Below are 18150 nucleotides of genomic sequence, written 5' to 3' on the forward strand. Positions count from 1 at the left end.
TTTGGTTTCATCAGTGTCACGCTGAAATAAAATATGAACAGCTGGCTACTCTCAATAGGCTTTGCTGCAAAATAAAGATAACCCAATGGAAAGAATTTTTTCTCATGTTAAGAGAGTTTGAGAAGTGGGGCTTGTCCATCTGCATGACACGTTCTATCTTTTCATTTGTTGGTGGGTTCCTCTTGTTCTAACAATTTTACTCTGCAGTTAATTTCCTATTTTTTGTTTTAATATATCAAAAAGGTCCTCTGTGTTTTAGCTAGAAAGGCTTGAGATTTTTCTGTTCTGCCCACTGAAGAGTAGTTTTCCCCTGGCAGCATTTTACTTTTTAGTAAGAACTGAGATGGCTTTGTAAGCTGTAAGTTGCTGTAAGCATAAGAAAACTATTTATTCAGTAACTTTGGCTACCAGTATTTTAGGTTTTCCTCCACACCTACCATCCAGTGAGTGCCTCAGGAGAGATTTGAGTGCAGAAAAATTCAATGAGCTGGTTTAGAAAGAACTTATTCTTCTCTCTGTGTGCACCAAATCACACATAAAGCCAGTCATTAATAGAAATATGGTTTCATATGTAGAAGAATTAATTTCCAGATTGGAGCAAGCAGCCCTGCTGCCCAGACATTGTATGTTGTTTTTTACCAAGAGAAGAGTCTGTTAAATTCTAGGGTGAGTTCTTTGGCACTTTAGTTTCAAATTTTTCTGCAGAGCAGTGCCAAGACACAGCAGAGGAACAGTGTTTTTCAGGCAGACTTTCCCCAGAGTAGATTGTACTGCTAGATTTCCCACCAGCACACATGAGATGAGCTCACTAATGCTGTGCTTACACTGAATGGAAGCAAGACAAGCCTAAAATGTGGCTTAGAAACCCATTAATAGATTTATTTGTGTACAGTGTATGTGAACAACCAGTGGTACCTAATACTGGATAACCAAGAACTTTGAAAGATTTTTTTTGCTTATGGTGGCGTAAGACTGAATTAGAAGAGCTTTGTGGATCACTCCGTTCAAGTGACTGCTGTCAGCAGCTTTAACTCTATATGATGTAGTTCCAACCTGGTTAATATAATCTAAAAACTAATAGGATTTCCTGGCCTCACTATTCTTGTGTGGGTTAGAAATTCTTGTGATTTCTAGGCTCTATTTTCATGGTCATCTTATGCCCATTTGTTCTCATGTCAGCACCATCTTTCATCATCCTCAGTAGCCCATCTCTGCTGTTCATCTCTTGATGTGTATAGGTGGAATTCTTATTCCCTCAGAACTTATGTCGAACTAGACTAAACAAGCCAGCTATTCTAGTTGCTTCCCATAAAAAAGCTTTTCCATTCCTGTGATTATTTTGATTTCTTTTCTACAGTCTACAATGCAAATTAGGCTTTTTCAAGCATGGATGATCAAAGCTGTTCCAGATAAGCTCTCACTAGTGCTCTGAATAATGGCATGCATGCTTCTAATTTCTACTCCATTCCTCAGTTTATCTTAGGCTCATATCACATGGAGAGGGTAGGAAGGTCATAGTTATGATGTGATCAATTCACATACCAAATTTTTTTCTCCTCTATTCTTTCTAACCAGTGTCTTCCATTTCAGCCAGAAATCCCTGTCACTAGTTTCTGTTACCTTATGCTTTATAGTATAAAATTTCATCTCAGTTCTATTTAGTCCTCAAGGTCATTAAATACTCTCTGTGTGATACTCCAGATCTCCTCACTAAGCATTATGTATGCATCTTTTCAAGAGGACAATATATTAACTCTTCTCGCTTCTTATAAGCAAACTGAATTTTAGATATTTTGCTTTGATGTCCAGTTCTTATTGCACAACATGTAGATGTGGGGCAAAAAGACAGAGTAAAAGTAACCTATTTTTGCTGAGAGGGCTTTTCAATAGTGATACATCTGCCATGTGAGCAAATGTATTTAGTTAGCTCTTGATACCATTCCAGGAAATGGCAAATATTCAGTGTTACTGCTGAATTAAAGGCATACTAAGATATATTGTAGATTTGCATTATAGCTGTATTTTTCTTGATAAAAGTGAGCATTCAGTATTGTTATTTGGAATAATTTAACAAATCCATGCCTTAAGTAGTTGCTTGGATGTTCATGATGGTATCCCAAAGGTAACATTGCTGCTGTTTGTGTAACTTAAATAGGACTGAAGGGTAATACTGCTGGCTAACTTTGATTTGTCATCCACACATACATAGAATAAAACTCTTCTTTTGTTTCAAGTAGAACATCTTGATTGTGTTTACATATAACAAAGAAAGAATAATTAATATAAAATCATCTATATGTGTAGTGGCTCATGTTATCTTCCAGGCTGCTTTACTGCAAGGTAGTGTGTGTGCTTCCAGACTCTCTAGTGTCTACATGCTGCACATCTTATGAAATGATGTTAACATTATAAGTGGAAGGTGTTTAAGTAACCTAGTGTGTAGATCAAGGAGTGTCAGGCATAAAATTAAGCTGTTACAACTATGAATATTTCCATAGTGAACACCTTAACTAGTTCAGTGTTTAATCAGTTCAGGCAGTAAATTTGTCATTTCGTAATATTACTAAAACTTTTGTCCAGCATTTGGAAAAGTAAAGCAGCTGTAAGGTAGTGAAGGTTCAACATCTTGACATGCCTCTGGGGGAACTCAGAAACTGTTTGTTTGGTTTTTACACATCTTACGAAGTTCTTAAATGCTTTTTTTAATAGTGAAAAATACTCTTTAAAGGCTTCTAAGGTAAGCACTCTGGGGAAATGTTCAGATGCACAAATGTCAGCTAGGCACACAGTTTCTGCTGGAAGTAAATGGGAGTTCAACACCACTTAGGCTTTTGAAAATTTTCCCCTTGAGAGATGTTCTCAGTGCCTTTCCTTGTCAAGACAGTCCATCATGTTCTAAAAGGATCTGTACATCACAGTTTTAATTAGAGATGTAAAGTAAGACACTTCAGAAATGGATTCATCAATTACATAAGAGGTGTGCTAAGGTGTAACAGTTTACTGACACTGTCTTTGGGTTTTTTTATCAGAACGTATAGAGAGAATTTGTAAATCTCTGATTGATAATAATGCTAATGTTTTGTACAATATATGTGTACAGGATCTACTGTTAAATCTGTGTCAAACTGCACATCATTTTCAGTTCTTCCTGTCAGTGACAGCATGATCTGTGTGTTTGCGTGCAGTGTGCTAGCTAGTATCTCTGTACAAAGCAGGAAATAATTCCAGAGCTAAGTACAGTCTGAGGACTCAGTCTTGCAAAGTTCAGGGTCTTCCAGTAGAACTTCTTACAGGACTGTAATGTAAGAATGTAAGCAAAAGAGTTAGTTATGGGAAAAGGACAGAGCAAATGCAGAAAGATACTTAAAAAATTTCTAAAGTCTTTGATATTATTCATGTACTTAAAAAACCTAAACAAAAATTTAAGTCAAAATTTAGAGGTTTGTGTATCAGAATTCATACTTGGTTTGAAATTCAAGAATAACTTGAGATGCACTGAAAAATAAATCAGACACAATTTTTATTTCAAGTTTTGTCTTTTTTCTTGCATTAGAATTGCCTGTGCACTACTGTCCTTCATCACCACTACCCTCAAGAAATCATTTTTCTTTTTGCAGGTTCTCAACCTAGTACAGTCCTATGTGACACTGAGGGTCCCCTTGTATGTCTCCTATGTTTTCCACTCTCCGGTGGGTGTAGGAGGTTGGCAGCACTTCGACCTGCAGTCTGAGCTCCGTCTGACTTTTGTGTATGACACTGCCATCCTGTGGAAGGACGGCATCGGTAGCCCACCAGAGGCAGAGCTCCAAGGTGAGGGTCCAGTTTCTTTTCATCAAAATCATTCTGTCACTGAGAATGTAATTTGCACTCTATTATAGGTTGAAAGCTGTCTGTTTTTGCCTACTGCTTGAAATTCTCTGCTGGGTTGCTTATGAAAACCATGTTAAGTTGATATCAGTTCTTTTCCTGTGAGAAAAGACTACTGCTTCCTCGTGTTTCAAGTACACAAAATTAACACATTTATTTCTACTCAGAGCCTCAACATTTTCCATGTTTTTGTATTCTGTTACCACACATTATATTTGAATATTAATGAGAAAAATTGAAACTTTTCTGTGTTATCAATATTTTTCTGTCCCTGAACATACAATTTCAGAATATTTTGATATTCTGATGCCCAGAATTAAGCTTCAGGTGTTCACTATCTGTCCCAACCTAAGGCAGGATACAAGCACCAGCTATAATTACATATGTATGCTCACACAGTTTCAGGACTCTGGTGTGAACCTGAAGACATTTATTGTTTGCAGACTCCATGTCTAAACTGCTATATATCATTACTATGTAATTTCTGTCTGCATGGTAGGAGCAGGCAACGAGGAGTGGCAGGGGCAGTCTGCAGTGCATGAAGAATGAAGCACATGCCAGGCCCTGCCTAAAGAACAAGCCACATCCATGAAATCATGTGATGTGTTTTTTTTTCTCACTTAAAAGTCAGATCTAATCCTTGGTGTGTGATGCATCTGTGCCACCATTTTCATGCCTTTAGTGCTTTAATTTTTTTGTCTGTGTAAGAAGCTGATGGCCAGGGCTATGAAGGTAATGAACATTGGCAGCTCCCTTTGAGAACAGAAGTATAAAACACACAATGAACACAGGAGTAGCAGAGGGCAAACACCCAACAGCTTCCAGTCTGATTTGGGCAGCTACTGAGAGTTACTGCTTCTCTCTGCCCAGCTTTGCACGATGAATGTGTTTTTTGGGGCAGGCATGGGTTAACTACTTCTTACTTTATTTCTTTACCTCTGGATGCATTTATTTGCTCTACAGAAGTTCTATGTAAAGCCATAATTCATATGTGTACATACATGTATATACATATAAATATTTCTAATGTATCGATTGATGTATTTGGTACAAGTGATTTTGTGCAGGTAATATGTGTTTGTGTTGGTGAGAATGTTAGGTTTCAGACACATTATGGAGGGGCATTCTTGTCTTCTTGCCACCAGCAAGCAGGTTGATGCCACCCCACTGGCTCTCTGTAAGGAGCTCTAGGATTGCCCAAACTCTGAATCTTTCTCATACTACTTCAGAAAAGGGGACTTGAATTCACGCAACAGAAATAAACGACTTCTGACATATAAACAAGACCTTCTAAACCGAGATTAGGAAACATTATGCCCATGTTTTGGGATGAATTCATTCCAGAAATCTCCAGCAATACAAACCCTGTCAGAACAAGTTTCACAGATTCACTCACCAGTGCCATGGTTCACAACTGCTACTGCCACAGTGGTGGTGGGTGCTGCCTTGGCACTATGGACAAAGAGGCACGGATAGAGAGGACATAGCTTTTATTGGTAGAAGTCAAAAGAGGACATAGCTTTTATCTGTAGAAGTCAGCTTGAATACCTGGTGAAACCGAAAATATTCTTCCTTCTCCAGAACCCACTGGTCCTGACTATGCTGTTCCTGAATATAAATGTTGCCTATGCTGTGGACTTTTCTCAGTCTACTAAAGCATCAGTGTGGATCCATGATAACATATGTAAAACCATGAATTTTCAGGGCGGTTTTCTGTATGTTTTGGGAAACATTGTGAAAGCTCTAGCTGTTGCCCCACTATACAAATTCTTGTTTGAAAAAATTCTTAAATGAGCCTGAAAGGTACTAGCAGGCCCCATCCCAAACAGCTGATGAGACAAGAGGGAATAGAAAGAGTCGAGCTGCTGTTTTGCAGAAGTGTAATTTATTTGTCATCTGCAATTGAAATGATATTTATGAATTGGCCTCTGCTGACAGGTTCTCTGTACCCAACCAGCATGCGGATTAGTGAAGAGGGACGCTTGGTTGTCAACTTCAAGACTGAAGCACGGTTTCATGGTCTATTTGTCATGTCCCATCCTGGTAAGCTTAATCTACAGTTTAGCTGTACTATTAAAAGACAGACACCCATCCCAAATTTCACGTTTTTCTTATTCTTGCTACTGACACCCTGATGTTTTTATGTATTCTGCCTCTCTAGCTAGTAATTTATTCTGTTTGGGGTTTCTTGATTGTCAGTGATGACTGTATTCAGACTTTCAAACTTAATGAAATAGTTTCACTTGATGATTTATGAAAGGTGAAGGTCTAGGCCAATCTGTCCACTAGAAATCCCTTTTTAATCCAAAAGCTAAGATGGACTATCTATGTAGAAACTAAGAATTACAATTTCTTTTCTAATTTCCAGCCCTTCAGTGTTATTCAGATTTTTTTCAAAGAGAAAAGAAGAGCTTTAGTTGGAGTTTTGTATCCCTGTGTTAATAAAACATTCTCACTGCTGTTCAATTAAGTCATTACTGAGGACCTGATCCTGCAATTTAATCTGTTTAAACCCTTCTGCCTTTATTCAGAATAATCACAGGTATAAGACTCTTTCTACAGATATAAGTCTGAGCATGAATGTTGGCAGTGGAAAAGATTATCCAAGTAAATTAAATCTGCTGAACAATAATGGGAAAAAAAAACCCAAAACATTTAAGAAATCTGTTTTAGTTTTACTTAGTTTTTATTAACCTATAACACTCCTTCATAGTGATTCTGCTTTTTCTCAGCTGCCCTTTAGAGTTTAAGGTTCTGTGCCCTGGGTAGAGCTGAAGGAGTTATTCTGCTAAGATAAATTATTTTTTGTTCCCTGGGCTGACATTCCAAGTTAAAAACAGGAGGGATTATAGATCTTTGCCATTCCACTCTCACTGTTTTGCCTTTCAGTTAGATTTAATCTTCATACAGTTCTGGTTGTGTAGCCCCAAAACAGCTGCTTAACTGACATTTGAACAAGAGTCAAGGGGGCCCAGCTATGTTGACTGTAATTCATTTTGTAAGTTTCAGTTAATAAAGCCCATTGCTCTATAAAAGCATTAACATCAGCCATGGCATTATGGTTTATGAATTACTGGGAACGTTCATCAGGCCCTGAGGGTATGTGCTGAAACACTAAAGGTGACAAATCTGTCTATTGGTGTACTTCCAGCTTCATCTCTAACTTCCATGATTATGTCAGCTGATCACCCGAGCCTGACATTCAGCCTCAGCCTCATCCGAAGCGAGCCCACATACAACCAGCCTGTACAGCAGTGGAGCTTTGTTTCAGACTTTGCGGTAAAACCTCAGCCTTTGCTGTCTTCTCTTACCTCAGTCCGTAAGTTAGGGTGTTGGTGTGACACCCTTCTTTCTCTCTCTCTCCACAAAGGTTCGAGACTATTCTGGGACCTATACTGTAAAGCTGATAGCTTGTACCACTGCTCCACATCAGGAGTACAGCCTACCAGTGATCTGCAATCCTAGAGAGCCCATCACATTTGATATGGATATCCGATTCCAGCAGGTAGCACCCCGATGATATTTTTTTCATGTTTCCTTTTCATTTTGATTCTCAGATTGCCTTTGATAACCTTGTAATGATAAGTACTCGAAATTTAATTTACGTGCTTACAACAAACCAGTTCCAAAATTGGTGTGACAGTACGTGCTCTCTTCTTAGTTTTACCCAACTTGGAAATGTTAATGTAGGAGTACAAGTTTTTTTTCTGTCCTCAATGCATGGGTAATCTGTGGTCATTTTTCTGTAATAGTCAGAAGAATGATCGTTCACATTGATTTATGTGTTATAATATGAGCTAAACTATGGGAATTCTTATGTGTTGAGTTTTGCTATAAAATAGTTTCATCAGGTGATTAAGAAAATATAATACTGTTATCAGGAAGTTATTGCCTGACAAAAAGATCAGAGATAGGTCTCTGTTTTCGGAATTGGGACCTTCAGAGGAAGACTGATCCAGTCCTAAGGTAGGATTTCCTCCACTAACAGAAGAAGAGGTTTTATTAACCAACATTGTTGAAATACTCAGCTTTAAGACTTACTCATGATAGTAAGTGAGAAGAATCCCAGCCACAGCAATATGGATCGCACATGGACAGGCAAATAGCATGCATTTCACAGTGCCTTTCTGGAAAGCTCTGTAGCTGTGAACAAAGTGTGGCAAAATGGACTCTACTGTGGAAAGCAGTGACTGAAAATTATCATCTTATAGCATTGTGGAAAGGGCTGGCATGATCTTAGGAAGTGTAAGGATGAAGTTTTATCACTTCTGTTATTTGGAGCCAATACACCCAAGACTAGAACAATGTGGCTGTGGTTTCGTGCTCATTAGTAGTATAAATGTATGCTATTAGATCATCTTACAGTGTAAATACAGTGTGGATCAACCAGAGATACACAGTCAGTTTCCTGTTGAATCAGCCAGAATATGCAAAAGAATGTATGCAGTCTTTATGCTTTCATTTGGTGTTATGCCAGCTATGGGAGAGCAGATGATTCCTGATACGGCATTAAGTTCTGATGAAACTGAGAGATGACACATGATCTGACATGAAACATGCCTTCTCAGAATTAACCCAGCAAAACATTCTGAAAAAAAATGAATGAATGGAGTTTGGAGGGGTGGATTTTTACCAGTTCAGCACTCTGGCTTTCATCTGGCATTTCTGTTTTGCTTCTAGGAACTCTAAAGCTATTCACAGCAGTGTTGAACCACAGTTGTGTCTGGTCCTTAAATGAACAAGAAATATGTTGATAATTAGAAGAAGTTTCAAAAAAGCAACAAAAAAGTATTACGAAATTGGCAAAGTAGCCTAAGGATATTCTTTTTATCTTACCTGGACGAAGTCTAAGGAGCAAATTTCTCAAGTTGTGAGAATGGGTTTGTGAAAATAACATGGCTACTATAGGATTCCTTGTATCACATGAAGCTTTACTAGTGACGTATATTCAAGTTTCAGGTACTTAGATTGAAATTCAGGATAAGGTACACAACTGTAACAGTGTTATAATCACTAAGAACTGTTGCTGTTTGGTTCCCATCATGAGCACTTTTCAAATCAAGACCAAATCGTTGTTTTGAGATACTCACAGTGAAAGGAATTCAGGAAATGTTGTGGTCCATTGTTGTTTCCTTTGATCATAGATAGAAAGAATACGTGGTCTTAAAGTGGGTTCCAATAAAACTTTTAGGCATTCTGCAAAAATTAGTATCCATGTTTTAGAAATGAGAAGCAGGAAATAAAGAAGTGAGCATGGAAGTTCACACTGCGATGCCTTGCACAAGCCCTCTGAAGTCAGTGAGTGCCCGTCTCAAAACTGGATCAAAATGATTTTGACTGTAAATCAAATTATGAAATCACAGAATTGTAGGGGTTGGAAGAGGCCTTTAGAGATCATCGAGTCCAACCCCCGAAATCAAACAACAGGAATTGTTCCTCCTAATTCTCTCTCCAGTGACCCAGCTGTTCTACCGAATTATCTTTTTGGTATTTTTAGCATGGGACTTTTTATTTTCTTGGAATCATTTTGTTTGGGTTTCTTTCACTAATGTTTTGATTGTTTATGAGTGCAGGGCCATTTTAAGATGCAAAAATCAAGTAGAAAAGGTATTTGTATGTTCTCTCTGTGAATATTTCACTTCAGCGTTTCCGTCTTTACCGTGTTTCTACCCATTTCATTTTTCCTCTTTCTGTGTCTCTAGTAGATGGAAGCAGGTGGTCTGTAACACTACTGAGCATTGTATTACTACTACTTAATTCTGGGATGTCCCGTACATGACAGCATTCATCTCTGTCTTATCCCAATCGCCTCAGTATCTCCTTTCTTTAAATGCAGAACAGCATAACACTTGCTGCCCTGAGATTAACCTGTCTCAGGAGCAGTCTGCTTATTGAATTACTAATTGTCTCGTGGCTTTTTGTCCGATGGAGGTGGGGATGGATATATATCAGTGATCTGCACAAATGCCAAATCATCCATATGCAAAGTTCATGAGTATGACAAATAGGCAGAGTAAATTGATTGTACTTCTTTTCACTCAGGAGATCCTCATAGATTATGTTTTTAAGTGCCCTTTCATTTAAAATGCCTTCACTGGATAATGGAAGTTATTACATTTAAATTACTGTCATGAATTTCAGCCATGAGTCAGCCACTGGCAGCACTGAGACTTACATGTAAAACTGAAATAAAAATAGTCACTTAAAACAGAATGAATACGAGATGTATTCCCAGCTGTATGCACAGCATTTATCCAAGCCATTGCCCTTACCTTTGTTGTGAGGCTGAAGTCAGTGCCTTCAGTTTAACACGTGCCTTTTGTTTCCAGTTTAGTAGACATTTACTCTGCCAAGGAAGAACTTGATGAGACCGTACTTGATTCACTTTCAGATCCACAGCTGGAAAGCAGTTGAGTCAGATAGGTATTTGAAACAGTGGGATCGCAAACCAGTAGCTTGAATCCAGGCATCTGGAAGGAAGCATTCCAAAGAGATTGGAAATGATTTTTTAATTATTATAATTTCTGTGAAATTATAATACAATCCCACGGAGATAGGGTTTCTCTCTGTGAAGTTTATAAAAATATTTCAGCTATACATTCTTCTTGCTAAATCATATATCTTTGATAGTTTTGCAAGCCTGTTGTGAAAAAGGGATTTGAAGAAGAATAAGCATGCATATACTGTGGCAGTAGTTTCTGTTGATATTGTTATATCTCATTCCATCGGCACCTCCTCTATGGGCATGCAAGAATGTTTTCATTTATGTCTTCTTTCCTTCCTTTCCACATATGTATGCAAATGTGGTGGCATTTTTCTTACTTGTTTGCCTCTTGTTCTTTTTTTTTTTTTTAATGTGTGAAACACATCTCAGTGCTTATTTTGCTATATTCTTTCCTTTTTCTTATGGTCGATATAGGAGTTCCCTTCTAACTTATGTTTATGAAGCACATGGCCTAATGAGAACCTGCTTCTAATAATATTGTTTTATTGTGCTTTTATTATGTAATCAAGGAAAAATAATCATATCAAATAAATGAAGATAAATATTAGCGTAAAAGATGCTTAGATGCTTTGGTGACTTTTCTCATACATGATCTGAGATAACATACACAGATATCCTGCAGCACATCAGGAGGACTGTCTTGCAAGTGGGTATCAGAGAATCAGAAATAGATGTAGGACTTCAGTGTAGGGATGAAAATGAGACAAAGAGAACAGGCTGAGTCAAAGAGAGACAAGATACTGAGGAAATAGTTTTCCTCATATTACCACACATATAAGTTGACCTGGGCATGTTCTTGTCTGGGATTTGAAAAGTGTGGTGGGAAGAAACTAGCCCAGAATCTCATCAATCACAGAAGTAGATAAGCCAGAGGCTCTATGTATGTAAAATATGTAGCAATTTACTTCTAGTGCAAATAAATATTTATAGCTAACCTGTATTATTGCATGTCGATATGCAGAGCTGATGAACTGTGTATAGTGCAAGAAGATCAAGTTCAATGTTTTTAAAGTGATTAGAGAATCCTTGTTGAAGCTTTGCTGTGTTTTAGGTCAGTGACCCAGTGGCTGCTGAATTCAGCTTGAATACCCAGATGTTCCTCCTCTCCAAAAAGACACTATGGCTATCTGATGGATCAATGGGTTTTGGACAAGAAAGTGATGTTGCTTTCTCAGAAGGTAAAATTCTGTACAGATGATAGACCTTTAATATGTGGTCCACACTTTCAGGATCTGTTTCAATCAAAACAAACTAGGAATAGGTGTTTAGCTTGCTACTTGTGTTATTTTGCATTTGCCTTTCTTACCTGGCAGTTTGCATCATAGCTGTTGGTCTTTCTACACTGATACTGTTACGTCTGAGGCTGACAGTACTGGTGCCATTTCTTAAATAATGAGCACTTTGTAAACATTTTTTGAATGAAGACTTAAATCTAGCCCATACTTTAAAACAGCTTCTGGACTGGTTCTAATTATAGCAACTGCAAATGGCTTCCTACTGCTATTATGGGGCCCAGAGTGTGTGGAAGATTGTGCAATTTGATCATAGCCTTTGACAACACCCTCTGGTGAAAACTGGATGATAAGGAGACTCAAGTAAATTCCTGATGTAGCTGTAGGCAGACCAAGAGCCTTCAGCTTGGACATTTGAGCTGACCAGAAACTGCAGTCACATTACACTGCACCAAGCTTCTTAACTAGGCTTATTTCTTTAGCTTCAGTATTGTATTAACTTTTGCAGTTTAATAGGATGTGAACTGTGTGCATTATTTTACAGGTGATGTCATTTATGGTCGGGTGATGGTGGATCCAGTGCAAAATCTGGGTGATTCCTTCTACTGTAGCATTGAGAAGGTTTTCCTATGTACAGGAGCTGATGGATATGTACCTAAGTATAATCCATCCAACACTGAATATGGATGTCTTGCTGATTCTCCATCCCTTCTGTACAGATTTAAGATTGTGGTAAGATTTCTAGTTCTGGGAGAATACATGTTTATGGAGAAATTTTTTTTACACTTCTTTTTTATCTAAAACCAACCTGGGAATAACAAATCTGTGTTTTACAAATTTTTTTTTTTTTTTTTTTTTTACTTTTGTGGCTATGTAGGATAAAGCACAACCAGAGACACAAGCCACGAGCTTTGGAAATGTACTTTTTAATGCAAAACTTGCAATAGATGATCCTGAAGCAATTTCTTTAGTTAAACAACCAGGCTCTGATGGATTTAAAGTGGATTCAACTCCTCTGTTTCAGGTATGATTTCTATAGCTTCACATCAAGAGCACTAAGCCAAAAGGAAACACTTCTACAGGAAACAAATTTAAGTATAAGGCATGTTAAAGCCAACTGAAAGATTTATTATGATTTCAGTACAGTTAAACTGAGTTATAAATACATACAAATTTCAATATGTAAAATCTGGAATATTTTTAAGACAGTACCTATAGGGACAGTATTGCTTTTCTACTGTTTAATTGGTAATCAAAGGAGAAATTATATCAATGATTGTTATGCATTTCTTCTAAGAACTTAAGTTTTTTCTTACATGCCATTTTTTTATTCCTTCTCATCTCTCTTGGCTAAAACACAGAGTAAAAGAGATGTAAGCATTTATAGAGAGCTTCATCAAAATCTAATTGATGCAACATTTTCCATGCAAGTGATCTCCACAAGCTCACGTACTGCAAAACATCAAAGCACTGGAAGGCCTTTAAATTGAAATCTGAAGGGTACAGCTGCTTTGTAATTCTGTATAACCCTTCAACTGTTTCATTAATTAGATCTGTGACTCAGCCAGCTGTTTTCTCTTTAGAATTTACCTACTTTAGTATTTGCAAAACTACATGCCAAACTCAGAAGTATAAAATAGAAAAAGTACTGAAGAGTTGTTAATCCCACTCGTGGCCATTCAGTATTATGTCCCATTGTAAACAGTGGAGTATTTAAGAGAACAACTTACTTTATATAAAAGTGGTTTCATAACCTGACTCCATTGAACTGATATCTTGGTTTTGATTTAAAGAATCCACTCCCAATAATGGAGTATTTTTTTGCCATCATTCTGTCAGAAGAATGAGAATGTGAAGAAACAACAGTATGTCCTGAAAAAGATCAGGAAAAACAGGAGTAAAATAAAAAATGTGTTCAGTATTTTGCACAATAACAGAATCTGGGGGCAACTACTGAAGATATAAACCAGTAGCCTTAAAACAGAAATAAGACAGGTTCAAACCATCCTACTGGATCTTGTAGAGGCCAAATTTATTATGTATCCAGAAAAGACAGGACATGGAAGACAGCATTATCTGATGCAGACTGTAGGGGATCACAGAATCGCATAACGAATGAGGCTGTCAGGGACTACTGGAAATTGTCTGTTCCATCCCCTCTGCTCAAAGCAGAGTCACCTACAGCAGGTAGCCCAGCTCATGTCCAGTTGGATTTTGAATGACATCAAGAATGGAGATTATACAGGCTCTCTGTTCAGCCGCCTTAAAATGACAAATTGATTTCTTGTGTTTAGATGGAAACAAGAGCCAAAGCTAGCGCCTAGAAGGCTGCCAGGTTGGGTTCGGAAAATTCCATTTCTGCAGCTTGTCTACAGCTGAGGTTCTTTGCAAAAGACCTGTATGGCCATTGATGTTCATGTTACAAAGAAAATGACAAGGCTATGTTTCTTCATCTGCACCTGGTAGTGATTTGAGTATAGCTATGGAGAGGAGTTAACATTATCTCCCCTTAAAATTTTGACAGAAAATGTGACTTTCCTGGGACTTATTGGCACATACTGTGTTTTATCTGTTCTTGATTTTGAAGTTTGAAAATACTGTCCAGACGATCAATACAAAGTGGTAACTGATTTTGTCTGTTTATACCATTATCAAGATGGTGCATGTATGTTTAAAAGCAAAAACTCGTGTCCTTCTAGGTGTCTTTGGGCAGGGAGTGGTATGTCCATACAATCTACACTGTACGCTCAAAGGAGAATGCTAACCGTGGAATTGGCAAAAGAAGTGTGGAGCACCAGTACCACTCACTCTTTCATGGAGGCAGCCCAGCAGCATCCACACAGAGACGTCAAAAGAGAGGAGTTGTGGGAGCACCAGAACTTGCAAAAGACATTGGAGTAGAAAATAACCGAGGGACGAACATACAGCACATAGCACTGGATCGCACCAGCAAGAAACAGGTCCCTCAGAGGGAGGTTGTGGTCAATGGTGTTCTCCCCAGAGAGCTGAACAGCCAGAACTCAGGGGTCAGCGTAGTAACAATCATTGGTGGAGCTGCTGCCATTTTCCTTGCCATCTGCTTAATTGCAATCATCATTTTGCTGCTAAAGCGGAGACAAAACTCTGAGAAGAACGAAGCCACAAAGAAGTCAGGCAGCAATGAACCAATGATGCCCGATAACTACGCCAGCGACAGCTCTGAGGTTTGATTCAAACACCACAGGATTCAACCCAGAGTCTCCATGGTGCCTCAAAACAAAACTGCACTTTTATAGCAGCAGGTCATGGGGACTCGAGAAGAGTAAAAAGTTCATATGCTTCTAGATTTACTTGAAATTTTTATCCTGAACTTTTGCTGCCTTTATCAACAATAGAAGAATCCATAGTGAATCTCCCACTTTGCACAAAAGGTTATCATGACGTCCCTATATCATGCACTAATCTTTAGCAGGAGTTCAAGGAACTGCATTGTAAGGGAGAAAATTTTGTTTTTTTGTATTTGCTGACATTTCAAAAAGATAGTAGAAGCTGTCCAAAGGTGCTAGAGATCCTGTCTGTAATAAGAGAGGAAATCTGTCTCTTTAGAAACACTGAATACTTGAGAGGTGGGATACTTCCACTCTTCAGTTACATTTTGTACTGTTTCTCACGAAGAACTCAACGTCTACAGTTAGGCTGAAGAGTGATAAAATGCCTTAGGCATGAATCCTCCCTCCTGTAAGACTTTGACTTCACTTAAGCTATACCAGTGATTAGTTTTTTTCCTTATGTTTACTGAACTTTTTCAAAGGACAGCTAGATTAGACAGCGTAATGTTGTAATCAGTTGCATGTCACAGGAGGCAATGCGTACTCTTTTCTACAAATTCTTATTCAGCTATTTAATCAGATTTTTTTTCCCCTCATTTTTTTCCTTATTTATGTTGATATAAAGCCAAAGAATACAACAAATCTGGAAGGAATTTTGTTTTTCACAAGAACTGGACAAATATCTTCTTAGGTTTATAACAGATCATGGATGTGTTGTAAGGCAAATTGTATTCTTTAGTGCATATCCACTGCTAGGAAAGGCAAGCATTAGTATTTCAATACCTAGTGTTAGATTCAAAATGCAGAGGACAAAGTTCTGCCTGAACTGAGCCTAGGAACTATGATATTGAATCCAGCATGTGATTGTCAGCTGCCATGTCAAACAGCAACAAAGTGAAGACAAAAAATATAACGTGATTGAATCAAGTAGTATTTATTAGTGTATCATTATAGCGTATCTTGACAAACATGCTAGGTCATTGCTGGGCTTTATGTTTTGTTTTTTTTTAACAAATGACTACTTCTGAAAGAGAGGTTCTGATTTTCTCTCAGTCTTCCCAGTTTAGATAACCTGACAGCATGATGTCTCATTGAGGTTTGGATCAGCAGTGTCCCGTGCTGTTTTTTAATCCAGACAGGACCTGTTCTGCCCTAAAAGATGCCCAGCCACATGCTTGGCCATAGATGCTGTATAATCCTGAAAATTTCCCGTTTGTCATTCTAGCATTTAATATGAATAAATCTTTTCAAGTCAGTGGAGTTGAACTATACAAACTAAATCAAACCTGAAGCAGGCTGTTCAGATCAGTGCTGAGGAACCTGTTTCCTTCCACAGTCACTAGTGGTGGGTACTGGCAGCCCCCCATCTATCCTCAAGCTGCAAACTATCTGACATTTGGCATTCTGGGGGCCGTGCTGCTGAGATCTGAGTTACCAGGATCCAGCCTGAAAGCAGCCTGGCTGCTGGTGCTGAGTGCTGCCTGTGAACTAAAGTCTGCCCAAGAGGCTTCATAGCCTGCCTTTGGTGGGCTGTAAATACAGGGGGACTCAACCTAGCGATCCTGCACTGTCTTCCATAAGGCTCAGAGATGTTGAGGTCTACTCTCCTGGGAACATCTGTGCTATGATTCACAGTTCAGTGTGAATTTGCCCACAGAGGGACTCACACTAACACCTCTTGGTGTGGATTTTTACACTGTTGTGACTTCACTCATTTTGCAAGGCTTCAGTCAGTTTTTCACCTAACGAATCAGGTCAGAATCTGTACCATCTTTTTTCTGGATTTTCTGAAGACTGTTGTTCAGATTGCTTAATTGAAAGATGTTTTCAGCAACCTGAGGGTCAAGCTCCATTATTAAAGTCATGCAGTCATCTTTTATTTTAATTAATCTGAGTTCTAGCCTGAAACAATTATCCACAAGACGTGCCCAGTGCATTAGACCTTTTCCCTGGTCACCTGACATTAATTTACTCTTGTAATGAAGTTCCTGGTTTTGTGATCCTTGTATTATGTGTGCAAGATTGATCAAAGACTTAAGCCACAGATGTGTTTTATGTTTAAACTTCACAACTAAGTTACAATTGTAACTTAGGATCAAATTTGCCCTTTTGCCAGTTTGTGAAATAACTGATTGTGAGTAAGGCACAATTTGTCTCCTAGAACCTGCATATTCAGACAGTGATTCTACAGTAAAATGGGACACGTGTAAATAATAGAACATTTTAATATTTATGAAATGCCTGTTTTGTGTGAGCAGAGAAAATCTTTTAAGATATATATATAATAAGTACAGAATTTAGGTGTTTATCAGTAGAGCAATTTTTCTGCTTTTGAATTTTAGCAGACTGAAATATCACTAGCATTGCTTGCAGGCAAAATCCTTCTTTTTTTAGTAACTATTATTTCTTTTTATGAAATCACATCAAAAACTGTGCACTACAAGGCAGATTTTGAATCTGGTAGACAAATTGATCACTGCTTTGAATAGTGTCTGATTAAAATGTTCAGATTGATGGGGATTATTGAACAAACGTTTCTCTAAAAATATATTCAAAAATCCTGCTGATAACAGAATAAAACACAAAGCAAACAATGGGCAAGAATTAGTGAGGTTCATGAATCAGATATCAATGCCCTCTGCCTGGGAAAAAAAATCCCAGCTTTCTCAGTGAGACCTGTCAGGTTTGTCCCATTCCTAAGAAATTGAATTTCTTAACAATTCAATGAACTATAAATAGCACGGTACAGCGTGATTTGTTATTATGGCTTCAAGGTTTTGAATTTCAGCAATATTCAAGGCTTATTAACATTTTTCCTTCTACTTAACAAGTGACCTTATTTATACTAACCTGAATAAGTGCCTCATTCCCAGTTATATGCACAAATGTATTAAATATTTATCTATCCATGCAGTAAACTGAATATTATATATATATATATATAATCTATTTTCCAATTTTGTATTCAATCTTCTTTTCCTTGAAGATACATATTCTGCTAGCAGTAATGCCATTTGTTACACCCTTTATACAGAAACTGCTGTGTTTAAATTTGTTATCAAGCTGTCAGAAATCTTTCCATGCATATTTATTTGGAGCAATTTCTTATGTATGTCTGTGGCTGTGATATTTGGCATTTTTATCAGGAAAAAAAAACAAATAAAACTAATTCTGTTTTGTTACTCATCTAAAACCTGTGTACAACTGTTACACGGTGGAGAGCAGTCAGTAATGCAGC

The 18150-nt window shown here is 37.8% G+C and overlaps 1 protein-coding gene across 1 annotated transcript in view; it reads left to right on the top strand.

Annotated features, from left to right (window-relative positions):
- The window catches only part of FREM2 (FRAS1 related extracellular matrix 2), a 112751-nt gene extending 94665 nt beyond the window's left edge, over positions 1-18086 (top strand). Inside the window, exons 17-24 of the mRNA XM_065730252.1 lie at positions 3618-3810; positions 5806-5910; positions 7019-7146; positions 7238-7372; positions 11424-11550; positions 12149-12336; positions 12482-12628; positions 14304-18086. Of these exons, the coding sequence (XP_065586324.1) occupies positions 3618-3810; positions 5806-5910; positions 7019-7146; positions 7238-7372; positions 11424-11550; positions 12149-12336; positions 12482-12628; positions 14304-14813 (1533 nt within the window). The 3' untranslated portion in view covers positions 14814-18086. The remainder of the gene's footprint in view (positions 1-3617; positions 3811-5805; positions 5911-7018; positions 7147-7237; positions 7373-11423; positions 11551-12148; positions 12337-12481; positions 12629-14303) is intronic.
- Positions 18087-18150: the final 64 nt, after the last annotated feature.

Source organism: Cyrtonyx montezumae, unplaced genomic scaffold (assembly GCF_038088225.1).
Source record: "Cyrtonyx montezumae isolate F1298 unplaced genomic scaffold, pur_monq_1.0 scaffold_12, whole genome shotgun sequence".
NCBI lineage: Eukaryota > Metazoa > Chordata > Aves > Galliformes > Odontophoridae > Cyrtonyx > Cyrtonyx montezumae.